This window comes from Stenella coeruleoalba (assembly GCF_951394435.1).
Source record: "Stenella coeruleoalba genome assembly, chromosome: 17".
Classification (NCBI taxonomy): Eukaryota; Metazoa; Chordata; class Mammalia; order Artiodactyla; family Delphinidae; genus Stenella; species Stenella coeruleoalba.
Genome location: NC_137163.1, coordinates 4,199,338 through 4,226,526, shown reverse-complemented (window position 1 = coordinate 4,226,526; position 27,189 = coordinate 4,199,338). Strand labels below are relative to the sequence as shown.

The 27,189-nt window shown below is 52.4% G+C and overlaps 1 protein-coding gene across 4 annotated transcripts in view; it reads right to left on the bottom strand.

Annotated features, from left to right (window-relative positions):
- Nucleotides 1-27,189, bottom strand: part of COL22A1 (collagen type XXII alpha 1 chain) — a 261,534-nt gene that overhangs the window by 158,790 nt on the left and 75,555 nt on the right. For all 4 annotated transcript variants that reach the window (XM_079902136.1, XM_079902139.1, XM_079902138.1 and 1 more), the window contains exons 7-12: nt 26,388-26,663; nt 19,593-19,673; nt 18,292-18,408; nt 15,594-15,638; nt 13,582-13,644; nt 9,080-9,118 (exon numbers count right to left, since the gene is read on the bottom strand). In XM_079902136.1, the coding sequence (XP_079758262.1) occupies nt 9,080-9,118; nt 13,582-13,644; nt 15,594-15,638; nt 18,292-18,408; nt 19,593-19,673; nt 26,388-26,663 (621 nt within the window). The remainder of the gene's footprint in view (nt 1-9,079; nt 9,119-13,581; nt 13,645-15,593; nt 15,639-18,291; nt 18,409-19,592; nt 19,674-26,387; nt 26,664-27,189) is intronic.

Below are 27,189 nucleotides of genomic sequence, written 5' to 3'. Positions count from 1 at the left end.
CTGCCTGGGGCCGTGAAAACCCCTGAACTCAAAACTTCCCCGACGTGTCCTTCAGCACCACGGACAGGGTCTGCGGCATCTTTATTCTAACTCCCAGCATTTTGCCCCAACCTACAAGGCTATTTGAGGGCACATAGGCAGCTGAACCTATTTTCCCCTAAACCCTTTAATTATGATAAAAATAGAAGGCACTCGACCACAGTTATCCAAGTCGATAACCATGAATAAAGCACATTAAGGCACAGGCTAAGAATAGGAGTCGGGGGCACGGATTAAGCCAGCTGTGAAAAAAGAGGATGAGACCCAGAGCTGGCGGCAAACGGCATAAATTCATCTTAGAGGTTTCACACATACCATTTATACTTCATGGCTCAGGGGCTCTATGATGTAGTCAGCGCATAAAATAAGTCGATTCCTACAAGGTACATGGGTTTTGAGGGTCAAGAATTCTCCGATAAAAGCATCCTTTTTGGGGGAGGGCAGGGAACCGGCATTGGCCAGTGCAGTGGTTAGGAATGGGGGTGTAGGGTCGGACAGACACAACCTCAGCCCCTCACCCACCACTCTGTGCCCTTGGGCATATGCTCCAGACTCCTTCAAGGAGCTGCAGGAGGCTGACACGCATAAAGTGAACAGCTGGCAGATATCAAGTGGTCAATAAAAGGCTGATGTCATGATTCTTTCCACCACAAGGCATCTTCTTTGAGACAAAGCCACTCGACTGTTGCGGACAAAATCACCGAGTGCTGGCCACTGAATTCTCCATGGCTGCCAGTGTTAGCGCCCCACCCATCCCCTCGGACAGAATCTGCGAAGTAAGCGTGCCCATCATCCCCTGCAACGGCACACGTCCCACCTCCACCAGAACCCCGTGCTATGCAGAAGCACCTCGCGCTGAGAGCGCTTCTTGGCCAGTGCTCTGGAAAGGAGGCACTGGGAAGAAAAGCCGTATGTAGCAGACCCCGCGCTTCACTCCCCACCCACCTGGACAGCCCATCACCTCCACGAAATCCTCTCATCTCGCAATTTCAAGTACAGCCTGCCGTTGAAAGACACCAAAGAAAGAACTGACTCGGGTGGGAGGGACTCAGTCTTTCACACTGTGGATGGCACAAGGTGTGTCTGTCACGTTGAGATCAGAGAAACGTCACTGTGGGAGCAGGTCTGACTGTCCCATGAAGTGGGACATGCACTGCGCCGCTGCTTCACAGGAAGGGCTCTCAGCCAGCTCAGACCTCAGGCCGCGGGCTGGTCAGGACCATGTGAGCGGCAGCGGCACTGCCACCCACCTCTCTGCCCTACGAGCTCTGCAGTGGCGCAGGTATTTTTCTAGACACTCTTCACTCGCCACCCCTCCACCCGCCTTGACTCTCAGTGCAGACGGCTGGATTAATCCTACTCCAAAGTTCACGTCCATCCTTCTGCTGTCCTTCTCCAGCCCTCCAGCACAGGACTAGACCTAAATTGGGTAGGCGTTACACTTTTGAACAAACCAGAGCTCACTATAAACTACTTCGTCCTCTCCCTATAGCTTCTACGGTGAAAACATCGATGTGTAGGAGCATCTTCCTAAGTCTCAGCGCCCTTTTCCATGAAATGATGATGGTGATACCCTCCACCTGCCCTCACTGGGAGGCCTGAGTAAGACAATGACTGTGGAACCACCTGGCTCCGTGCTTGACACCCCGAAGGTTACTGTGTCAGAAGCATCTCCAGGATTCCACAGGAGAAGGGGCCGGTGGACGTGCAAGGAGGAGGAATCAGTGCCGGGGAGGTGGAAACGTGGACCCAGAGATGGACCCAGAATTGGCAGGAGACGGAGACGGGGGAGGGTCGTTTGGGGCCAACACGCAGGGGGCTTGATCCTCCACGTAACACAGAGTGGCTGCCCAGGGGTCTGTAGGGAACGGTGTGACCACAGCAGCGTTTAAAATCAAACGCAAAATCACGTGCATTTGCATGTTTCAAATCGGACAGCGAGAATGCGCCAAAGGAAGCCACCTGGAGCTGAGGAGCCCCAGGCGCCCTGCCCACCACCGGGCACACGAGTCCCCAGTGCTCCTCAAGCCACTGCCTTTCCCGAGAGGCTGGATCTTAAGGTCCACAGCAATGCAGGGGAGCCTGCTTTGTCCAATTTCAAATCATCAGAGAACAGGAGGCACTGGGCTTCTCAGGGGCCTGGTTTGGAATAAGCATGTGGGGAACCTACTTTTCTCAGACCTGGGGACCAGCCCACCTCAGCTGACAGCTCTGAACCTGGCCTTCTAACAACCCTCCTTAGTTCCATCAAGATGGCCGTGGCCTCTTTCCTCGGTTTCCCAATCGGCACCTTATTTGTTTAACTTCACGGTGAGCCAACCCATAAGGGCTTCCCCCGTGATGACCTGCACGCGGCTCCGGCATCCGCTGCAGGACACCTGGCTGACGTTTCTAGAGGCAGCATCCCAGGGAGTCAGAACGGCCTCTGCTGTATGTCTGGCTCCGATTCCTCTTTCCCCGTCAGGTTTATGGTCCCGATAAAAATGGAAGCAAGCCATAAAGACAAGGAACCGATGTTTGCGTGACCTAGAATTCTGTCTGCTACTGAGTCAACCAGCCCAATAAAGTTTAGCTGAGTTCCTTCTATTTGCTCGCATAGTTTTTCTGGGGCACCGCACTGTGAAATCCGAGCACAAAATCCATACAAAGTTTTATTTACTGCCGTACGGATTTCTGTGAAAATGCTGAAGAGAGGACTTTTTGGTGGTGGTTGTTTTGGTTTCTTTCCCCCCGCTACCAAGCGCTGAGTACACAGCTGCTGACCCAAGCATGGCTTTACGGGACACTTGGCCACAATTCCACCCCCTGTGGCTCCCAAGGGCCCCCACCATCTACAAGGTGTGAGCCAGACTTGATGAGGGGCTGCAAGCCCTTCCCCTGCTCTGTCCTCTGTTACTCGCCACTCGAGGGACACAGGGGGCGGGGGAGTCTCCTCAGCACCGGGTCTAGGCTGGTCTCTACCTGAGAGCTGCCTTCTACATCCCATCCCAACTCTAATTAAAATATTAATACCAGCAGCTGCTCATAAAGAAGGCAAAGAGCCCCAGCAGGAAATGCATTGCCCTGTGTATCTGAGCAGCGGGTGATGCTGGCTTAGGTGAGCTGGGACTCCTCTCTGCAACGGCATCTACAAGGGTCCACGCTGGGCCCAGCCTGTGTGTGTCACCGCTGCCCTACCCCACCTGGCTCGCTGCATGGCTGCAGGGATATCTGGGCTCTCATCGCACAGCCCCAGGCCCTGGGAGAAAGAACACCGTCCCCGGGCTTCTAAGTGAAAGTACTGAGTCTGTCGTTCTGTTTGGACTAACGTAGATAATGTGTCCGAATTGACCATCACGCTCGGAGAATCCAGCGCCCAGGTGGCTTAGACCTGATTTCCGCTAATGCTTTCGGATCTGCCAGGTGCTCTGCGAAGTTCTTTCCGTGGATGCAATCACTTAACCCTCACTTCAATCTTACAAGAGCCTATTATTGTTACTATTATCTTCAGTGTACACATGAGAAAACAGGCACCAAGAACTGCAATGACCTTTCCAAGGTCACACAGCAGGACAGGGGCAGTGCCAGGTTCCCAAAGCCTGACCCTCAGCCGCTGCCATGTTCTGTCATCTGGGACCAGCCGTCACAGCACGCAGGGTTCGGCAAATGCCCCATGCTGGGAGAGAGGGCTCTTCCCTCCAAAATAATACTTTTGGATTTGGATTTCATGCATGAACAACTGTAAACATACTATTATTTTTTATTTTTTCATCATATTAAGTTTAAGCTCTAGTTGTTAGTTAAATATTTATGTTTTGCAAAAGTACTAATGTTATAGCAACATAAAGAGCAATTAACAAGGCACGAAATAGCCCAAATCCCACTCCCCAGTGCACTCACTGGCTCTGCTCGCCGCACACGCCTTTCGTGTGGGAGTGCATGTGGCTTCCTATTCTACTATTTCATTGACGCCATGTTGCGTGCACATCTACATATATAAGGGCTTCCTAATTTTCACTTGAAGAAATGCAATTTTCCATCAGGTTGTTTCCATTTTTTGCTGCCGCTGGTCACCATTAAGAGTACTTACAAAGAACAGAGTCAGCTTGCAGTCGTTTTGTTTCTGTTCCTCCCTTCATTGGAACTGTGCTTACAATAATTTCCTAGATATTTTTTAGTTTGATTCTCTAAGCAGCCCCAGCAGTACAATACCGGGTATCCTGGGAAACCCTCAAGGTGCAGTGCTGACGTGACCGGCGTCCTAGGCAGGGTCTCCTGATAGCGTCGTCACCCTCTGAGCGTGTAACAGGGTGGAGGATGGAGGTGGCACAACAGGCTCGATTAAGGACCAGGAAGAAGAAGAAACACTCATGATTAGACAACCACGTGACCAGAATGTGTGTGCATGTCTCCTCCTCTGAATTGGTGAGTGAGAACTCTGGGGGAGGCCCAGGCCATGTTTTACAGCTCTGTGAACCCACCACTCTCCCACGTACTAGGTACTTGAACGCTGTTTACTGAAGAAGCACATCTGTCACTCTTTTATGGATTTTAGCAACAGCTTCTAGCAGACAAAAGAAAGGAATAAAGATAAGGGACAGATTTTTACATGAACTACCACGTGCCAGGGACTAAGCCAGGTGCTGTCACAGGCACTGCCAACCTCCTATAAGCCCCACAACAGCCCTAAGGGGTGGGCATCAATGGCCCCACTTTACAGATGAGGAAACTGAGGCTCAGAGAGACACCACCCAATGCTCACCCAGCCACTGCAGAGCTGGGATCCAAACCAGGTCTGCCCAACTCCCCGAACCTGCTTTCTTTCCATCACCTGAGCCCACATCTGAGCACAAAATGAAAGCTCTCTTTGTCCTCGTCCCCCCAGGTGCTAGATTCCTAAGGGAAAGAGGAACGCTCCCAAAGGGCAGAGGTCTATCTCCCCAGCATCACATGCACCCCTGCAGAGGAAAACTGGAGCGACGCTCTGGCTTCCAGACACCAGAGGGCGCTGTGGGTCCAGGAAGGGACGACAAGGCAGCCTCTCTGTGGGGTTCCTCCCCTGAAGGCTCTGGTCCCCCAGAGCGGAAGGACCCTCGGGATGCAAAAGGAAGCTCACTGGACACCACGCACTTTGGCCTTGTTTTTGTTGTTTCTGAATTTTTTTCTACCGCGGGGCTCATGGACCACATCTCCATGGAAAAGACTCAGTGTCCAGCCGTAGGAAACCTTACACCAACATCTTCACTCTGCTTATTAATTTATTTTGTCAACATGGAAGGACCAAGGGTGGGAAGGGCACGGAAGTCATCACCCCTCCCTGCTCCCCCTGACTCCCCCCAAACTGGTCCAAACCAGCCCACCAGCACTGGTCCACACCATGCTGCCGCCGCCCTCTCTTACCCTCCTCAACAAGACAGCGTTGCCAGTGACGACGGGGCGGGGGGGGGGGGGGCGAGAACAGCGGCATCACCCATTATGCGGGCTTGCGACGTGGGGCCCTGGGTTAATCTTCCCAGCATCCTCACGTGGTAGGAACTATTATCATTCCCCTTCTCACTCTTACAGAAAAGGAACCTGAGGCTCCACATGAAGGGGAGCCGGAGTGTGAAGCTGAACCTTTCTGACTGCAGAGTCTGTGACCATTCTACTGGCTCTCGGTCCTGGATGACGGAGGTCCACACTCCATCCATCCATTCACTTACTAGGCAAGCATTTATTTAGTGCCAGCTGTCTTCCAGACGCTGTGAAGGAGGGTCCATGCCTATCTTTCTCTCCTTCTGTGCCCCCAACACCTGGGCTACGCGCAGATCTTTTCAGGCAGCCCCTAAAAGCCTGCTTCCCCCTTTCCCTGAGCCCTATTTCATACGTATTAAAACACTGAGGGAGCTTTGTCCCAAGAACCCGTGGTGAACGTGGGGTGGAACGGGAACCAGAGAGAAGGCTGGCTTCCAAAACTAGGGGCAGAGGCAGCCCAGGAACAAAGCACCACACAGTGGTCCTGGGCATTTGGTGGGGGGCGCTGGGCAAGTCAGGAGGCCAAGAGCTCCGGCAGTGTTCCAGCTGTGTGACACTGGGCCAGTCACTCACCTTCTCTGAGCCTCAGTTTCCTCAGCTGCAGAAAAAGGGGTAATTGAATCAGCCTTCCAGCTTCCCTTCACGAGTGATTGTGTTTTCTAGCCATCTTACTAACTGTGACCTTGGGCAGGTCACTTGACCTCTAAGCTATGTTCTCTCATCTGTGAAAAGGGCATAGCTGTGACTTCCTCGAAGCACTGTCTTAATAATGAGACATTAAAGCATGGAACACAGCATACACGGTGCCTCGCCCTCAGATAGGTCAATGCACATTGTCACAGTGGCTGATTACATCACCAAAAATTTAAAAAAAACCCAAAAAACCACAGCAAGATTCAGCGTAACATGACTGGACACAGTCGCGGACTGTGGACACATCAGGCTCCAGTTCATCCAATCCCCTTGGTGTTCTGCGATTGCTTTCGAGAGAATATTCAAGCAAAAGAGCCAGTTTGTTAAGCTCTGTCCACGTGCATGAGTCACCAGTGGTCTCCTTTCTGTGGATCCTGTTGTCCCCTTGACTCTCCCTGGCCCCGCTGCATCCTTGGAGGGGAAGCAGAGACTCCAAGTTACGGAAGACAGCCCCAGGGACTCAGGCTGGGGGTGGGCTGATGACCCAGTCTCAGAACTGCCACCTGCAAGGTCCCTTATGCATCATCACATCCCACCCCTTCGTTTCTACAGATGAGGGAGCAGAGACCCAGAGACGGAGGTGACTCATCCTGAATCACACAGCTCAGATGTGGAAGAATCTAGACTCAGACTTTGCTAAAAATGCCCAACTGCAAGAGAACGTCAGCTGAAGACAGAGCCAGGAGTGCCGGCGTCTATTCAGCTACGCGTCTCTTCTGCCGGCACCGGATGTGTGGGGAGGTCTCCCGGCTGGGACTGTGGCCCGGCAGCTTCAGGTCCTGAGCGTAGCGCTGCAGCCTGGGCTTTGGGGCACCGGGTAGGTGCCTCCAGAAGCAGAAGGCTGCCTGTCCTGAGCTCAACCAGAACAGACGGGGCAGAGATGCAGCTGCTGCTCATGGGAGAAAGGGGCCTGTCAGCTTCTCCTGGTGGCGCCAGCACATGAGAAGGACAGCACGTCACTCAGAGGACAAGCCGGCCCAGGAGCTGCACGTTGGTCTTGCCTGGGAAGCACGACCCAGGCTGAGCGCCCTGACTTCAAGCGCTCTGGCAGCCCCAGTCCTGAACCCGAGGAACATGTAGGTGTCCTGTTAATACCCTGTGCCTGGGTTCTGGGCTCTTAGGAACCGAACATGATGGCAACCATCAAACCTGAGTGCCTAGGTTCCAGGTGCTGTGCTTTGAGACCACACAGGAATCGAGGAAGATGGTGCTGCCAGTCCTGCTGTAGGCAGCGGGAGACCCAGACGCTGATGGCAGAGCTTGGGAACACCTCGACTGACCCAGGTCTGCCTGGTGCAAAGCTCGTGTTACACTGTGTGTCACACTGTCTCTCAAATGGCTCTGTATTCCCGTGCAGTAGTTATTACGTGTGCATGTGTGTGCCTGTGCTTTTAACACAGGTTAAAAAAGAGAAGTTCCTTGTGGAATAAATGAAGACACAAAGAAAAGTAAGGGAAAAAATAAATACTCTCACAGCTTTGCCACCCACAGACAACCAGTGGTTAACAATGGGGGTTTGCCCCCAGAATCAGCCTCCCTCTCTGAGTCTCACACACACACATAAACACAACTGGAGTCATACTGTATAGATATTTTGCAATGTGTTTTAACTAAAAATGAACAAAATGCTATCTTCATTTGCTGGGTCGTTAATTATCCTTCTAAATGTGATTTTGTGCCTCTAAATGCCATTGTATTATTTAGCTGTACAGTAACTCACGTTACCTTTTGCCCACTGCAGAGCGTTACAGTTGTTTCCAGGCTGCCTTATAAATCACGCTGTAATTACGAAACGTGTGGGTATGTACTTGTGCACAGCCTTGATTTATCTCCTTAGAGTAAATCTCCTAGACATGAACGGACTAAATAAAAGGTGCTACACGGAGAGAACGAGCTGGGCACATGAAAGCTCTGTTTCCATAGTAACCTGACAGAGTGGCACCTGCTTTATACCATCAGCCCCACGCAAGGGGTTGATGTGAGCCCCCCTCTGAGTAACGATATCCTTCCGAGGTCCAATGCCCTGCATTCTGAGTCTACAATTGCCTAGACTCCGGCAAAATAACCAACATAAATGTATGTTACAAAGTATTGTGGCTGCCTCTCCTGGGAAATGGGAGATGTATTTTTAATCGCTGGTGTGAGTGGAAAATGGCATTTTTAGTGACTGCTTTATTTCTCCTTCTAGGCTGACACACCTTAAGAAAGCTTTCCTCTTTAGAAGGAATCCCCTCTTTCCCAGGATCTGTTGACCTTGTACATCATCATCACAACTGATGACGGTTAAAGAAGGTGCAACATTCGTATCCAGGGAGAATGTGAATAGGCCTCCATTCCTCTGCCTGTCTAGTCCTACTGCCACCCATGACTCTGGCCCTCATCATCTTGCCTTCGTGCTTCTGCAACAATCTCCTGACTACTCCCCGAGTTCCTCTGGTCTGCCCGCTCTCACGTCCATCGGCACCTGCTCTTTGGACCTTCTCAGCATGTCTGATCACGCACAGACCGTCCAAGGCCTTCCCATCGCTGCAGACAAGGCCTGAACACATTCTGATATTGAATGCCCTGTATGTTGGTCCTCAAACCACATCTGCAGCTCTGCATCCCAATTTCCATGAGCGCCATTAAGTACCCTCTGCTCTAAGCACTGTGAACCATCCACGTCCTGAACAAGCCCTTCCCTCCCACTTCACACACTGAGGCACTCAGCCCAGGAAACCTCTTCCCCTCCCACCCAAGTTCTTACCAGGCAGCACCACGACAGCACACAACTCTCCCGAACCCAAGTGCCCCATTCTGTTCCCGGGCCACATCCACAGCCCCTGGAGGAATGAGACAGCAGGGAGGTGCTTACCTTTTCGCCCTTTTCTCCGTGGACAAAAGGTCCTCTGCCCTGGAAAAGCAAAGCAGAAGGCAAAGGTTTTCTACAAAGCATTGCCACGGCATGACATCACACGTGGCAGATGTGCCCTGGGATTCAAAATGGTGGGCTGCTTTCTCATAAGCCCTGCCAAGGAGCCTCTAAAGACACTATCATTTACTGAGGGTAGATTCTCGTGAGCTTTATCTCATTTAATTTTTCCAACAACTCAGTATTATGGTACTATTCTTTCTTCCACATCAGCTTTATTGAGATATAACCTACAGAGCACATAATTCACCTATTTAAAGTGTAGGGCTTCCCTGGTGGCGCAGTGGTTAACAATCCACCTGCCAATGCAGGGGACGCGGGTTCGAGCCCTGGTCCGGGAAGATCCCGCATGCCACGGAGCAACTAAGCCCGCGAGCCGCAACTACTGAAGGCCACGCGCCTAGAGCCCGCGCTCCATAACAAGAGAAGCCGCTGCAATGAGAAGCCCGCACACAGCAATGAACAGTAGCCCCTGCTTGCCGCAACTAGAGAAAGCCCGCGCACAGCAACGAAGACCCAATGTGGCCAAAAATTAATTAATTAATTAACTAAAAATAAAGTGTACAATTCAATGGCTTCTTAGTACATTTACTAAATATACTAAATGTGGTGGTGCAACACCACCACAATCAACTTTAGAATGTTTTCATCATCCCAAAAGAACCCCAACCCATTGCGGTCACTCCCCTTCTTCCCCCATCCCCTACTCTGGGCAAACATTAATCAGTTTTCTGTTTCTATAAATTCACCTATTCTAGACGTTTTATATATATGAAATCATACACGTGGGCTTTTATGACTGGCTTCATAGCCCGTGTTTTCTTAGCAAAGTGCTGTCAAGGTTCACCCACCTTGCAGCATGTGTCAATACCTCATTTTATTGCAGAATACTATGCCATTGCATGGCTATGACACACGTTTTATTTATCCATTCATCACGTGATGAACATTTAGGTTCCTTCTACTTTTCCGTTATTATGAATAAGGCTGCTATGAACATCCATGAACAAGTTTTTGTATGAACACGTGTTTTCATTTCTTTTGGTTATACACCTAGGAGTGGAATTGCTGGGTCATATAATTCTGTGTTTAACCCTTTAAGGGCCACCAGACTGCTTTTCAAAAGCAGCTGCAGCATTTTACACCAGCAACGTATGAGTTACGATTTCTCCACATTCCTAGTTGTTCTACACATTATTTAAGTGGGATGTTAAGTCTCTCACTTCAATTCTCAATGTTTGCTTCATATATCTGGGGGCTCTGTTATTAGGTGCACATATGTTTATAATTGTCACATATTTTTAGAGGATCGACACTTTTATCATTATAAAATGTTCCTCTTTATTTCTATTAACCTTTTTTAAAGCCTTTGTCTGATACTGTTACAGTCACTCCAATTTCTAATGTTTTCTATTTGTGGAATGTGTATTGTCCATCCTTTTACTTTCAACCTGTTTATATATTTGAATCTAAAGTGTGTCTCCTGTAGACACAATACAGTTGGATCTGTTTTTACGTCCAGGCTGAAAATCTCTGCTGTTCAATTGGTTTGTTTAATACATTTACAGACAATGCTGTTTTTGATGTAGGTAGATTGACATATGCCATTTAACTTTTTGTTTTCTGTGTCTCCTGACTTCTTCTGTTCCTTTATTCCTCCTTTACTGCTCTTTTTTGCATTACATGAGTTCTTTTTAGTGCAACATTTTAACCTCTTTAAGGATATTTTCACCATATAGTTTTGAATTATTTTCTTGGAGGTTGCCTGAGGTTTACCATATACATCTTAACTTATCAGGATCTACTTAAGATTTACACTAACTTACTTCCAGTGAGACTTAGAAACATACTCCTACGTGATCTATTCCTTCTTCCCCATTTTTGTGCTACTGTTGTTACAAATATTTGTTAAATACCCAATGATACACTGTCATAATTATTACTTTGAACTTGTCACTCCACTGCATTCTGGCCTCAATTATTTCTGGTGATGAGTCAGCTGATAATCTTATTGGGTTTTCCTTGTACATCAGGAATCATTTTTCTTTTTCTGCTTTCGATTCTTTTGCTTTGTCTGTTAGCGTTTTTTACCATGATTTTTCTAAGGATGGACCTCCTTTCTAAGGATGGACCTCCTTTCTAAGGATGGATTTTTCTAAGGATGGACCTCCTTTCTAAGGATGGACCTCCTTCTAAGGATGGACCTCCTTTCTAAGGATGGACCTCCTTCTAAGGATGGACCTCCTTCTAAGGATGGACCTCCTTCTAAGGATGGATTTTTCTAAGGATGGACCTCCTTTCTAAGGATGGAGTTTCCTAAGGATGGACCTCCTTCTGTTTCTCTCGATTGGACTTCCCGAGGCTTCCTGAACGTGCAGATTACTGCTCTTCATCAAATTCGGGATGTCTTCAGCCGTGATCTCTCTGAACACTTTTTCTGCTCCTTTCTCTCCGCTCCGGGTACCCCTGTTATGTGCACTGACGCACTTCACGGGCCCTCACACTTCTCTGAGGCTCTGTTCATTTTCCTTCATTATTGTTTCTCTCTGATCTTCAGACGACATGATCGCTCCTGATCTGTTCTCAAGAATGCTGGCTCTTTCTTCAGCCAGTTCAAACCTACTGTCATGCCTCTCGAGTGATTTTCCTTTTCATTTCATTGACTGTACTTTACAATTTCCATTTAGTTCTAGAATTTCCATTTGGTTCTTTTTAACAATTTCTACCTCCTTATGTTCTATATCTGATGAGATAATGTCATGATGCTCCCCTCTGCTTCCTTCCAAACGGCTTCCTTTAGTTCTCTGGATATGATTACAATGGCTACTTTGCAGGCTTTGTCTGTTAGATCCGACATCTGTGCCCTCTCACAAGCAGTTTCTGTAGCCTGGCTTTTCCCTGTGTATCAGTAAAATGGGTGTTTCACTAGCCCTCACCTCACAACATCGAACTGAGGGTTAAATGAGCCAGAAATCGGTAAAACATACAGCACAGATCCCGGCACGCCATGAATGCCGTTAAATGTAAGCCTCTCTTCCTATTTCCATGTTAATTTGCACAGAGCGGCTGCTTCCCACCTCTGCACAGGAGGCCGGTGTGTAGAGTGTGGGTGAAAGGTATAGCTCAGCAAGTGAGCACAAGGCTCAGATTAAAATAGATTCAAATCCTGCCTTTGCCACACACAGGCAGAGCACCTGATGTGATCACGAGCGCATCACGCAAGTCTGAAAATTCTGTATCCTTCCCGTCCGTGAGTGATGAGCTTAAGTTTAAGAAGCTGTTCTAAGGAGTAAGGAGGGACCAACATGAAGCCCCTGTGAAGAAGGGCAGGCGGTATAGTTGCAATCATGAGCTCTCAGGTGATGGCACGGGGGTGTCTGCCAGGCTAACTCTTCTAGGGGAGCGGCTCTGTCTTGTCGTCGGGTTTCCCCTGCGCACTGAGAACCTAAAAGGAACTGATTACACTCGCGCTCATTCACTGGCCTCCTACCACGGGCCAGGCATTTTACAGACAAAGCTGCTCTTTTCTTTATTCTGTTCATGGAGCGAATGAGGTTTTCAGGGAGGTTTAGCAACCCGCTTGCAGTCACACAGCCAATAAAGGCAGGAGCCGGGGACAGCTACTGAGGCCCACCTGACTCCAAACCTGTGCTACTGATGCTACAAGATGCAGTCTGAAGGATGGGTTTAGTGCTTCCACCAGGCCAGGTAACAACAGAGGAACAATAGCATTTACTTTGCTTCTGCACTGTTACAAACTGTTTACATGCGTTAACTCGTTTTAATCCTCATCATGCAACTCAACAGTTAATTTTCTCCTCCCCACTTTACAGATGAGGAAACTGAGGACAGGAAGGTTAAGTATCTTGGTGGAGCCAGCCTTTGCTTGCCAGCCGTGTGGCTCCTAAGTCCTGCTCTGCACCATGAACCGTTTATCTCTGCAATTCTTCCCTGACCCACCATCCACTGTGCTCGCTCATCAACCTAAGGATGCATGAACACAGTCTGTGCTGGGCCAGATGCCGGGATGCTGGACCGACAAACAGCAAACCGCGGTATCAGGGAGTCAGCTGATGCGGGGACTGACAGGCACCAGGGATGTGGGAGAACCGAGGGGGTGAGCCAGACCTGGGGTCGCAAAGATACCCTGGAGAACTACACCGGTTGAGTCTGAAAGGTGCGAAAACGTGAGCCAGGCAGGAGGGGGAGGTGAGGGGCAAATGGGGGTGGACAGAGGGCAAAATGATTCCTGGTAGAGGAAAAACCATATGCAATGGCCAGGGTGAGACATGGCCAGTTCGGGGAGTCATCACTGCCAACCTGGAGCACAGACTTCAGGGGCTGAGGGTGGAGTGGTGCAGGGTGAGGCTGGAGCGGCCGGCAGGCCTCCTGTGCCCGTGCAGAGGGGTCCCCCCCACTGGCCACGCAGAGGGGCCTTCACTCACCATATCTCCTTTCTCTCCCTTGGGTCCAGGAGCTCCAGCCGGCCCAGCGGCTCCCATGTCCCCCTGAGGGGTGGAAACCAGAGACGAACGTTGGGTCGGGTCCTCCGACCAACCTCTCCCACACCAGCTGCCCATGGCCCACCTTGCCCCAGTTTTCTGGAAGCAGCCGATTTTGTCACTGCCAACTGCACCATGAGGCCAAGCCTCCCACCCCCGGAGAGGGAAGAAGTATCTGAGTAATTTTCTCAAACTCCTAATTCCCGGAACGAAGGACACCTGGAGAAAGCAAGTGGGTGAAAGCATTGCACCCTTGACCTGGGGAACGGAACGGCAACTCCTACGCATCTTACTGGACCCAGCGAGGGCGGGCCCCCCCCAGGCATCCTGGAGCCTCCCCAGGAAGCTTCAGGGCCCCCCCCAGCCCCGCTCCCCGCAACCCAGCGTCCCACCCCCTGTCATGCCTCTTCCTGCTGGCTCTGAGTCCGGGGACATGGCTCCCTGGTATGTCCCCGCATCCAGAACGGGCCTGGGCACCCAGGATCCACCAGGCCACGCCTGTGGACACGACCTGAGCTACCTCTAGGTAAACAGAGCCGCTGGAATCAAGGTGTTTACACAGCATCTTAAGCACGGACGGGCTGGGACACTGGCTAAAGGGCCAGGACTGCCAATCAGCCACGGGGCAGCCAGGCTTATCTGCAGCTGGTGGGACCTGTTTCCCTCCCTAGAATCCCCTCCCTCCCACCTCATCTTCTCTCTCAGGGTCAGGGGTCAGGCTCTGTCGTCTGCACAACCCCAGATCTGTCCGACCACAGCACAGCTCGGTCGCTCCATGAACGGCCACTGCTTCAGACAAATGTTTTCTACTTAGAGCTTCACACACCCCCGAACAGCTTTGCTCTCTTCTTCCATCTGACAGCCCAGGAGCTGAGGCTACAGCCCAGGGGCTGCTCAGCAAGGCAGAGGCCCCTGCTCTCTCTCTCGCAGTGAACACCTGGCACCTTGGACCTCCTGTGTGTGTGCGTGTGTCTGTCTGTCTATTCTCCCCATCCTAGCATACTGGGGACAGAGGGGAGAAGGGCGAGAAAAGGGGAAGATGAAGGAGGTACATACAGAGGAAGGAAGAAGGGAGAGGACAAAAGGGACCTTAGGAGATGCTCAGTGGTGATGCACTGAATGAATGTGAACACAAGTAATACAGGTGAGAGGGAGGGGGAGAAAGGGAAAGAGGGAGGGACAGAGGCAGGGGGAGGGGGAGAGGGAGAAGCGGGGAGGGAAGGGAAGGGGATGCAGTCATCGCTAGTCGTCTGCACCATCACACTCAGCCCCTCTTTCGAACACCAGACTAGGAAACGGCCACTGGGCAACGCTGACCTCCTCCCTCAGCCTCTGTGTGACCCCGGGCAATGCACACCTCTCTGGGTCTCAGCTTTCCGAGACCGAAAAAATGATGCGAGACGACAGCCCTGTCCAGCTCCGTAAATGCGATAAATCTGGGCAGTGGTGGACAGAGAAGAGGCCGGTCCACGGCTGAGGAGGGAGGAGCCCACAAGGAGGCACCTGGCCTCGAGCAATTCGTGAGTTTGGAAAACGTGTACAAAAAGAATTCCACGCACGTCAAGCAAACAGATCGTGCGTGCTGAACAGACTCTTTAAGGCGCAACCCCCGAAGTTTCTGGAATATAGAGGCCTGAAAGGATTGATGCAGTTACCTGACCACGGAGGGCTGAGCCTGTTGGCGCAAACAGCATCTGAGCCCGGGCGTGCGTGTTCCCCTTCTCGATCACACGTTCAGGCTGAGAAATGGACGCTCTGAACCGTGAAGGGACTCAGAGGCTACGGACTTTATGCCACTTGCCCTATCCTTCCATCTCAACAAGCTCGGAAGCAAAACCCCGCAGGACAGTAACCTAGCACACCATCGTTTGGGAGTTTTTTCCTCCTTCTTACAAAGAGAGCAAATCAAAGGACCCCACGCTCTAAAGGGCTTCTCTGCCGGCTCCAGTACTGACCTTTGGGCCGGGGAGTCCCACTGGGCCATCAAAGCCCTTTTCACCCTAAAGGAAGAAAGACAAAAGAAACAAGTAAGGTTCTGTTTTAATTTTCCCCTTTCTCTCTTTACTAGTTGGTTATCCCCTCCACCTGCTCATAAGCCAGTCCCTTAGTAAGCCACATGCCGATCAATAAGTTGGACAAAGTTCACTGGAGGGCTTCCCTGGTGGCGCAGTGGTTGAGAGTCCGCCTGCCGATGCAGGGGACATGGGTTCATGCCCCGGTCCGGGAAGATGCCACATGCCGCGGAGCGGCTGGGCCCGTGAGCCATGGCCGCTGAGCCTGTGCGTCCGGAGCCTGTGCTCCGCAGCGGGAGAGGCCACAACAGTGAGAGGCCCGCGTACCACAAAAAAAAAAAAATTCTCTGGAGCTGAGCACCCTTTCTCAAACTGCCAACCTACATGGGGAACTTGGACGTGACCTCCAAATACAGCCATCAATTTACAAATGCCAGCCTCACCCTCTGGGTGGCATCACCCAATAAGCCATTCCATCCATCCTTCATACCCTGGGTCCACGTATCCATCAATTCAACTATTATTTCATATAGTGGCTGAAAATACAGACATGGAAAGATTCAGCCTTTGCCATCTGGAATTTATGAGCTTATGGAAGTAAAGACAAGTAGGCAGTTTTACTCCAATGTGATCATTGTTATGGTCTCTGGAAGAAGAGGGAAAGAAAGGGTCTTAATGTCCCAAATAGCAGGGGCTAAATGAACAGGTATTGAATGGATGGATGTGAAGAATGGAAAGGCAGGCAGGCAGGCAGGCAGGCAGGGAGGCAGGGAGGAGGGAGATCATACAGACAATAATAATGGGATCAGAAAAGGATTCTTTGGGGATCTTGAAAGAAGAACAGGCATTAGCAGATTAAAAGGGGTGGCGGGAGGGAAAAGGATGTTCTAGGCAGAAGGTGCTACATATGCAAATTCCAGAAGGCAAGGAAGATCATGACCTGGCGGAGGACCAGGACATTCCCGCCTACTTGAAACTGGGAGGGGAGAGGGGAGTGAGATGAGGCTAGAAGGGCAACTAGGACCCACCAGGGGCCACACAGAGTGGGGACAGGTGGGGGAGGGGATCTGTGAGCCAAGCTCAGGAGGTCAGTGGCGATCCAGCAGGTGGTCGTGAGCTGGAGAGTGAGAAGGTGGGCGGGAAGAGAGGACGGAGGCCTGCTTGACCCCAGACTTCCTCCCGAGGGGCCCCGCCAGGGCAGGGCTCTGGGGAAACCATGAACTAGGCAGAGATAGCATCGGCCACCCTCCCGGGCACAGTCTGCAGGCTAGTGGGCCAAGCCCCACGCTGCTGCAGTTACCCTTTCCGTTTGGGGTTTTCCATGGAAAACAAGAATTCAAAAGGACTTGGGTTTGGACAGTTGCTTTCGTTATGACATTGATGGGTGAGAACCGGATCAACACGTTATCTGTGTCCGAGCCCGGCAGGGGCGCGGACGAGGATCCCTGCCCGGTGCCCTGGGTGCACCCACCCTGGCTCCCTCTCTAGCTTCTCCCAATCCTAACCCAGCACCAGGCCGGAAGCCCCTAACTCCACCGACGCCCCAGACAAAGCCTCAGCTCGCAGCATGACCGAGCTTGCTTCTCGTGGCCTCCCAGCCAGCTGGGCCATGGTTAGAAATCCCCACTTGACTGGGAGCTCCTTGGGAGGGGGTCTCTGGGTGGAAAGAAGAAAGGAGAGTGTGAAGGAGAACAGAGGAGAGGGAAGAAGGGAAGGAGGAGAGGCTGCCAGGACAGGTGGCTTATTGAAACAAAACTGTCAGGAAATTCTTAAAGTGTGTCCACTCCAATGAACGTCAACCACGATTTCGTAGTTTTGTCTGTGTCTCCCAAGGCCCTTGCAAAGTTGGGGAGCACCTCCTGTGTGCCGGCCCTGAGCTGGGAGGGGCACACAGAGCGATTGATATACTGCATGCTGTAGACCGAGGGCCCTGGGGGGCTACCAGTCGAGCAGATCTTCACGGAGACCATCTCGATTTTGTCATCCTCACGTATCTGTTTATTCTGCTCAAACAGTGGAAACTGTTTTCTTATTAAGAGGGCTGTTCGTCCACAGAAAAACAGATGAAGGCCTCAGGCACTCGAGGAGACGTTTCATCTACGCTAAAGGGCAGGCGATGGTGGCAGTCGGAAACATATTAGGTTTTAAAATTAGAAACAAGAGGCATTAAACTCTACTCATATATGCATGTAGATTATAGAGTACAGCTAATTACAGGGAACGTTGAGAAGAAAGGGATGAGGGTGTGTCCCGCAGAGCACACCTAAACCCTCGGCCGCTGCCCATGCAGAGTCTTATCCTCGAAGCAAATCTGGCTGGTTTAGGCGCACACACGAGTGAAGAGGAGACCGGGAGGGGCCAGAGTGCCTTGGGAAGACGTCACGAACTTCAGGAAGAGGTTCGTCACGGCTGGGTCTGAGCAGCTCCCCTCCCGATGTGCACAGAAATCAAGAAGGGAGAAGCCCAAGGAGCAAGGACAGGCCCCTGACTGGAGAGTCGCCTGGAGCCTGGGGCCACCCTGCCCTGGCAGCCCACGTGCATGATGGGAAATTCCCACCTCCACTGCTGGTTCTGCTGCCACCCTGCCCCACTCAGCTCTGGGGCCCCGGGCTGGCGGCTGAGGGTGGACTGTGGACGGTACCTTTTCTCCAGCTGGGCAGGAGCAGTTGATAGTCTTCAAAATGCCGATCTGTTCACTGCCGGAGGTGGGAGGCGGCTGGGGCGGGGGTGAGGGCTCCGTCAGCACGGTCACCTGGCACTGGAAGGGAAGCAGAGCGGTCAGAACCTGGCTTCCTGCCCGGCACCACTCCCTGGAGCTTCCCTGCACAGGCAAAGGGGAGGCAGGAACCCTGAGGACACTGGAGCCTGAGCAGGGAGGGCAAGTAGCGTCTGACCGCAGGTCCTGGTACCCTGAGGCCCTGGAGTCAGACTGGCGTGGGCCAAGGGGCTCAGCCACTTCACTGGCCTCTCAGCGGCCTGTGGGAACCACTTAACCCCTCTGAGTCTCAGTGCTAACCTCTGCAGAGTGGGGACAAGGGCGTTTCCATCACAATGCAGTGAGGAGGAGTTAGTAGGACACGGAGAAAGCATCCAGTTCAGAGTCCGGAACGCAGGAACCCAGCAGGTGTGCCCGTAATGACTTATTTCCTTACCCTCGCCAGCCCCCTCCCTCCCTCCTTTCTTCCCTTCCTCTCCCCCACTCCTTCTTTCCCTTTATTCTCTCCTGCTCTTACCCGTCTCCCTCCCTTTCCTTTCTCTCCTCTCTCTCTACAGTCAGGCTCAGCTGACTCCAGCCCCAGCCCTGGTAACGACCACCCCGGGTGCCTGTGCCCCCCACTCGTCCTGACACAGGACACGCTGACCGAGTGCTCACTGCGTCCGGGCCCGCGCCCGCCGAGTGCATGGATTTCAGCTTTCAACTCTGGGAGGCAGGACTATGGAAGCACCCTCGGAACTGGTATTTGGTAAATGGAGAGGGAGGGACCTGGACCGAGGCAGAGGTGGGGAGGCCCTGGGAGAGGCAGAACTGCGCCGGGGGCCCAGGAGCCTCTGCCCGCTGTTCCTGAACCCGTGTTGCCTCCTCCTGTCTTGCTGAGCAGCGCAGAGCATGGCGGCCTCCCCACTCTGAGCGCTGGCAGCAGAGATGCCGTTCCCCCCTGCCAGCCTCTGCCCCGTGCTCCGCAGAGCTGGGTCTCATCACTCAGCTGCAGCCCCGGGGGCCGTAGACCGAGGCTGGGGCAGACCTGCGTGACCCGCTCCCCCAACCCACACCCGCCAGACCAGGAAACGGAACCCTAGCAATGACCATGGGGCTCCCTCCCAGGGCGCACTGTGGTGGCGGGTGTCCCCTGATCCCATCCCAGGGCCCAGGACACCCCTCCCTCGGGAAGCCAAGGACCCATTCCGCCCCCCCCAACCCCTCCATGCAGAGTCTCTGCTCACCGGACCCAAGGGGATGTCACAGCATGTCTCCAGTTCCGAGTGTCGGGAGTCACAGTAAATCACGATCCGCTGTAGGTCAAACTGGGAGGGAAAACGAGGACAGAGAGTGAGTTTTGGGGGCTTTGGAACCCAGATCCTCCCTGCTTTCAGGCAGGCCCTGCTCAGGGATCAGGCCCGCTTCCCCTTCAGGGTGCTGTATGGTCTGACCCTGAGCTGAACTTCAGAGGGAGCCTACGTGTCATCTACAGACAGCCCATCCCTCTAACAGCGCGAACCCCAAGTGCAAGGTGAGTCAGCACAGACCGGGGGCAGCGTTTTCTCCTGCTCTGAATGTGCTACAGCTCAGGCCCCTCACACGCCTCCTCCCGTCCACAATCCGTGGCCACTGCGTTCACTGAAGCCCCTGCCGTGGTGCTGCCACCAACAGTCTCCAAAGGTTCAGAGTATCCCTGCTTTCAACTCTCTCATCTCCATGTGGTGGCTTAAGTGAACTTTTTTATATTAAAAATTTGCTTCTATCAAATAAAAGCAAAAATAAACAAATGGGACCTAATTAAACTTACATGCTTTTGCACAGCAAAGGAAACCACGGAGTTTCACATCCATGCCTCTGCACGTGGTCTCCCTTCCAGGAAAACGCCTGAAAACTAGCAACCACACTGAGGCATCCCCTCAGGAGCTGTTGTAAAAATGCACCCACAGATCTTCTGATGCTCCTCCAAGGGGTGGAGCCTCACCCACCTCCCCACCCCCGAGTGTGGGAGGGACCTGGTCACTGGCTTCTAAGGAACACAACATGGCAGAAGTGACGGCGTGTCACTTCGAGATCAGTTATGGAAAGACTGGCTTCTTGGTGCGTGCGCGCATGGTCTCTCTCTCTCTCTCTCTCTCTCTCACATCACGCAGCCTGGGGTCACCCGCTGGCACGCAGGGAGCTGCCCCACGGAGAAGCCCACGTAGGGAGGAACCAGGGCCGCTGTCAGCAATCCAACAGCAAGGAACTGAGGCCCTCGGTCCAACAGCCCACGGGAGGCTGCCAGCAATCACCTGCGTGAGCTTGGAGGTGGTCTTTCAGCCCTGTTCTAACTTCAAGATCACAGCAATAGCCAATAGCTTGACAGCGACGTTATGAGAAACCCTGAGCAAGACCCACCCAGCTCAGCCCCTCCCAGATTCCTGAACCACAGAAACTGTGAGACAATAAGAGTTTGTTGTTTTCATCCCTCTTTTTTGCGCGGGGGATGGGGGATATTTGTTATGCAGCAACTGATAACTGATACACATCCTCTACTGTCAAGAAGAGTTCACGGGGTCTCTTCTCCACCACTTGGCTCCTTGTACATACAGCTAATACTGAACATAGCAGCCTGCATGGTAACTGTACATGTGTGTGTCCATCTTCCCCCAGGGCTCCCCATCCTGACCCACAGCCCTCAAACACACTGAGCTCTCTTTCCCTACCTGCTTTTCCCTCCTGCTCCTCACAAGGCTGGCTCCTCTCACCTTTCACCTCTGTAACCACCCATCAGAGCCCAGGCCCTCCCTGCCACTTGTCATCCTGTACGTCCTTATAGGAGCAATGACCACAATGCCTCCTTTGTGTGCATTTCTCAGTTTACTTTTTAAACTGTGTTTCTCTGATTAGAACAGCAGTTCTGTGAGGCAGGCCTCTCCTATCCCTTGTTTCTCTGTACCCCCAGCCCCAGAGTACTTCCTGACACAGCAGATGTCCTGAGGCATAGAATGAATGGTTGAGTGGATACATGCATGCACCATGCACGGACAAACATTTATCAAATGGAAATTGAGCTAAATCAACGGATACTTATTTTTTTAACACCAGTGCTGAATGCTCCCAGCCTTGCACCTCCCCTGTGCCCTTCTGCGGCCTGTGCTGCATTCGAAGGCCCTGAGCGAGCAGGCCAGGCAGCTCGACCTCACCCTCCTGGCTTTGGGACAGGCCCCGGCAGGTGTAAGCCCTCACTCCACAGACTGGACTCAGCAGAAACAGTAACAATTCCAGTTGTCTGTCTGTTGTATTTCCTGTAGAGACACCAGCCCACAGACAGGAGAAAATGACAAAACACAGAATCATGCTTTGGAACAAGGCCTATTTTAAAGAAAGGGTCCTGCTTTCTGCATTAGCAAGCGTACATGCTCAGCGGCTGGGTCTGTCTGGCAAGGCCACAGGGACAGAGGTGGAGAAGGAAGGCAAGGTCAGGGTCAGGGAGGTGCACAGGTGGCCTGGGGCCTGCACACGTGCACTCAGGGTGGGTAGCAGGGCCTGGGAGCCAGGAGGGGTCTCTTCCAACTGCCTGGAATCCCACCATTCCCTGTCCCACCTTCCTCCCTCTCCCCTCCCTCCACCATGTCAGGGAGCCCACCTCCTGATGCCCCTCTGCCCCCACCCCCTGGGATCTCTGCTCCCGTTTACATCCTCAGCAATTCCAGGCTGTACTGCGGCAGGGTCCTCTCTCTAGCCCCAGTTTCCCTCCGTGCCCACCATGTGCAGCTTGGTGACCCTTTCCTGACTACAGTGTGGAAACCAATCAGGGTGCAGAGAGCTGAGGATCTGAGATCAGCGGGCCCGGGTCTGAGCCTCAGCTCTGCTCTTCTCTCAGAGCAGCTGGTCAAGGCACCCAATCCCCTGAGCCTCGGTTTCCTCTTCTGTCAGATGGAGATGCTGACATGACTCCTAGGGCACCGTGAAGACCAGGTGAGGTCAGACACTAGTGTCCATGGCAGGTGGAGCTGCAGGGTGCTGTGGTCTCTCCCCACCGTGTTCAAGCCTGAGCTACATGGTCACAAGTGCCCCAGCCTACGCTTCTGGAAGGTTTACGAAGGGTTGCGGGGTTCATTGATCCTCCCTTCATGTAGTTCATCAGGATTCATTTTTAATCTAGAAACCCAGCACAAAACAGGAAGTGGGCACAGTATTCCTCTGACAAACGTCAGGTTCTGGGATTCCCCGGCACTGGGTACAACGTGGACACTCACCTAATGGCAATGGGCCAGAGGAGGAGAGAGTGGGACCCAGCCCAGACCCCAGACTCCACACTGTGGGTTAAAAGGGCCCAGTTAAGGGCCCAATGTGACCATCGAATCTGAGAGTCAGCACGGGACAGGACCTGGAGGCCCAGACTCACAGTAAAGGCAGAACTTCCAAGCAGATGGTGAGGTCTGCACCCCCGCCTCCTAATTCTGCCACTTTTTTTTTTTCTAACATCTTTATTGGAGTATAATTGCTTTACAATGGTGTGTTAGTTTCTGCTTTATAACAAAGTGAATCAGTTATACATATACATATATTCCTATATCTCTTCCCTCTTGCGTCTCCTTCCCTCCCACCCTCCCTATCCCACCCCTCTAGGTGGTCGCAAGGCACCGAGCTGATCTCCCAGAGTGACTCAATCTCTGTGCTGAACGTCCTTACAGAATGGGGACAATGCGGTGAGTGAGGTCACAGCGTGCAACATGGAGGACCTAGTCAGCCCGTGAGAACTTCTGGGAACATGGTGGGTGGCAGAGAGCAAGGTGCTGGCCGGCGCCTGTGGCTCTGACACCCACCGGCGGCCCCTGCTCAGACTCTGGGTGGACTCTGCGCCTGCCCCCCGCCACTGCCGGGGCGGAAGGAGGGCAAACGCGGGCCCAGCCCCCTTCTTCCCAGTCAAGCCTGAATGCTCTTGTCTCTGGAGGACTCTTCTTTACCCAAAACTGAATCGAGGCTTTGGGGCCGGTGCAGAGCAGCGAAGCCGGCAGTCCACCAGCTCCAGGGCACTGAGCGCTGGAAGGGGCGCTGCTCTGGGTCTGTGCTGCTCAAAGCGAGTGAGCGAGGGCTGGTCCCGAGCACGAGAACCAGCCATGGGATGAACCCAGAGAGCTGGAGGGCATCAGAAATTAACCCCTCTGGTTCCTGATAGGGGTTACGGCTTCTCAGCAACCAACCCCATCCCCTGGGATTTGGAGCTGGGCAGGCCTGGGACACAGGAGCGGGAAACGGAGGGAAGGCTGGCAGGGCCTCCGGGGAGTCACGGGGCAGGGGTCCCAGCATGGCAGGTCCCAGACCAGCTGGACCCCCAGAGCCCAGGAGCACCCCTTCCCAGCCCCGGGCCCCAAGGGTTTGAGTCTCCTCTCCCCGCAGCTCGGAGACGGGCTCCCCGTCCATCAGCCTAGATGCCCACTGACTTGCCTGGCCGCTTCTGTTGCACATCCCTCAGCAGAGAGTCACCCGGGAGCCAGGATCCCCAGGCCAGCCCCCAGCCCTGCCCCCTTTCCCAGCCCAGGCCCTGGCCTCTCACCTCCTTCCCTAACAGGGCTCACCCGCCTTCTCCTTCCATCTACCCTACTCTGCAGCCCCAGGAAACGGCCTCCAGTACAGCCCTGAGCTCTCCCCACCCTCCTCAACCCTTGCTGCCCCTTCACCTACAGGTGGATCCCAGGGCCTGTGCACTAGCGAGGCCTGGCCCTGCCTCCTGCCCCACCCCTCCCCCACCGTGCTTCAGCTCCTGCCACCTCCCATCCTGCGCACAGACGAATCCAATTCATCCTTCCAGGCTCATCCCAGAAGTCACTTGCCTCCAGGAAGCCACCCCTGCCCACCCCCTCCTGTCTCCCCCCATCCGCCTACCCTGTTCATTGAGGTCGGATGCCTTTCCTCTGGGCCCCGTAATATCTGATGCTTACTGTTATCAAAAAAGTAATTCAAAGAGACTGAAAAGATCTCAGTGTGATCCTTTCCTTTTATAAGAGGCCATAAGTAGCTTCAAGTCAGAGTCTTAAAGGCTTTTTCTATTCAGTAAACACAATGTTGAGAGACAAGACAGAAAGGGCAGCCGCCACCCACTGGGGCGCTCCTATCCCCCCGGGACACGCAGACAGCACCTGCTTGATCACACGAACCCCACAGCACGACACGAGGCACTAGCACGAGTCCCACCGACGCTGCCCACGTGGACGGGAAGGGCCAGGCGGCAGGCTGGGGGCGGCCGGTACGCATTTACCGCTTTCCATCCCTGGCATGTACATTCGACAGAACTCATCAAAATATGTACTTAAGATCTGTGCACTTTACTATATATGATTAGGCCTCAGTAAAGAATAAAATAAAATATGTGTTGATTGAGTGAATTAATTTAGCCTCACTGAACCAAAGCTTATTTAAAAATAGGAACAGGGCTTCCCTGGTGGCGCAGTGGTTGAGAGTCCACCTGCCGATGCAGGGGACACGGGTTCGTGCCCCAGTCCGGGAAGATCCCACATGCCGTGGAGTGGCTGGGCCTGTGAGCCATGGCCGCTGGGCCTGCGCGTCCAGAGCCTGTGCTCCACAACGGGAGAGGTCCCAACAGTGAGAGGCCCGCGTACCGCAAAAAAAAAAGAAACACATAGAAGTATTTCTGAGCTCAGTGGTAATCAGGGAAATGCAGATAGAACCACAATAAAATACCATCGTATGCCCATCCGATTGGCAAAACAACAAAAATGTTAAAAAAAAAAATCTATCAACGTGTTGGTGAGGATCTAAGAAAATGGGTCTTTCATACGTTGCTGGTGGACACATCAATGTTCTGTCTCTTTGTTGAGAAGTTAATATATGCCGGAAAGTCAAAAATTGTTTACCCTACAATCTAATCATTGAATGCCCCAAAGAAACTCTCCCAACTGGTACACATCTCCAGCCTCAACGGCACGTGTTACCCTGTTTTCTTCATGAGGAACGTACATCTGGAGACGTGCCAGCACGTTCAAGACCAAGACTTGCTGGTTATGATGGTGAAACATCAGAACAATCTAAATACTCACTAGCAGGAGAACAAATAAGCAAAATGTACGATAAAGTGAAGGATTATGCAGCAGCTGAAAGAAGAAAAAGCTTAGACACATAATTTTGAGGGAAAAAAAGCAAGACGTGACTACACACGCTGTACGTTATTCACATAAATTTCAAAATCTCCAGCGCACGTCCAGCAACCCTGTATTTGATAACAGAAATACATGTACGTGTAAAAAAAGAAAAGAAATGGTTTTGGAGAGAGCTATCCCAGATCATGATTTGGTCACTTCTCGAGAAGCAGGGGACACTCCCGGTCAGAAGGATCAAGCTGACCTCAGCTCGAAGACAGCACGTAAGTGTACACGTGTTACGTGTGTGCATGTTCACGGTGTGTGTGTCTGTGTGTACAGATGTGGGGATGCATTCGTAGAGGAAAGAAAGATACAGTAAAGGAAAGTGAAAAAAAAGAAAAAAGAATTAAGGAGGGAAAGGAAAGAATAAAGAAGGAAAGAACACTGATGTAATGGTGATGGAAAGACAGCTATTACCAGCCACTGAGTCTTCCCCACTTAATATCCCTGGTTGGTGAAATGAGGATGATTTTTACTTATTTTCCATATACTTTCCTATATGTTCCAATTTTTTTACAATCAGAGAAGAAGGGGAAAGAGTCTGAATTTACAGGGAACTGTGTAACTATTTCTCTGCCCATCGATTTGTCTACATATACATGTAGATATATGTCCCGTGTCCCCAGTGCAGAGCACAGTGCTTGGCACAGAGGAGGTGCTCAGTATATATATGGTAAGTGATCAAGTGGCTAAATAATTAAATGAATGAGTGAGTGAATGAGTGATGGTGATATGGCAGTTTTCTGAGTCAGGGTCCTCCCTCCTAAGACAGTGCAAGGTGATGACCTGACACATGATACACACAGGTGCAGGGGACATCAGGAGCACGTGGCGCCTGAGGCTTCTCCCCGGTGACCCCAGGACCTTGGCTGCAGAAGGCCCGCCAGTACTCACGTCGATGGGCACGCTGTCATAGAGGCGCTTGCCGATCACGGTCTTCCCCTGGATGTCGATGTTCTCCCTCTCCTCGATGGGCAGTGTCTGCACCAGCGCACAGTCTATGTACAGGGAGACGTTCTGGGCCTGGATGCTCAGGGCCACCTTGTGCCAGTCCCGGTTGAAAAGGTCATGGACCCGGGGACCTCGGAAGACCACCCTGACGGCATCCTTCATGGCACCCACAGCGTTGTACTCCACGGCCTTGTTCTCGCCGTCCAGCCGGATGGACACCTGGGGAGGAGAGGACCAGAGGCCCCTTGAGCTGCATGGGACCAAGGGAGGAGAGGGCAGCTGGGGAGGGGAGATCGCGGAGTCAGACCCGACAAATCTGAGTCTGATCCTAGCCGTGACCCTCACCAGCTGGTCAGCCTTGGGCAAAGCACTTCCCATCCCTAAGCCCTGGTGTCCTCCTCACGACAATGGTGTTACTGACACCTACCTTACAGGCTCATCTAAACCCTGTATTAAATGGAAGATCTGAGCTCGCACGTTAATCCAGGGGTCAAAATCTCAAGTACCCGAGGGCTCTGCAGGTAAGAGCACCTTTGTGAAACTACAAGGGGACTGGTGAGGAGGGGCTTCATCTGTGAGACCGACCAGAAACACTGACTGGTTTCAGCTTCTTTTAAAACCGCAGACGGCAGAACAGAATCCACCTGTGTCTAGATACCAGGTGCCAGTCTGAGACCCCATCCGCTAACCCAAACTCTCTCACCTTGCAGCTAAAATTGAAGGCCTGGTAGAACAAAGCCATTCG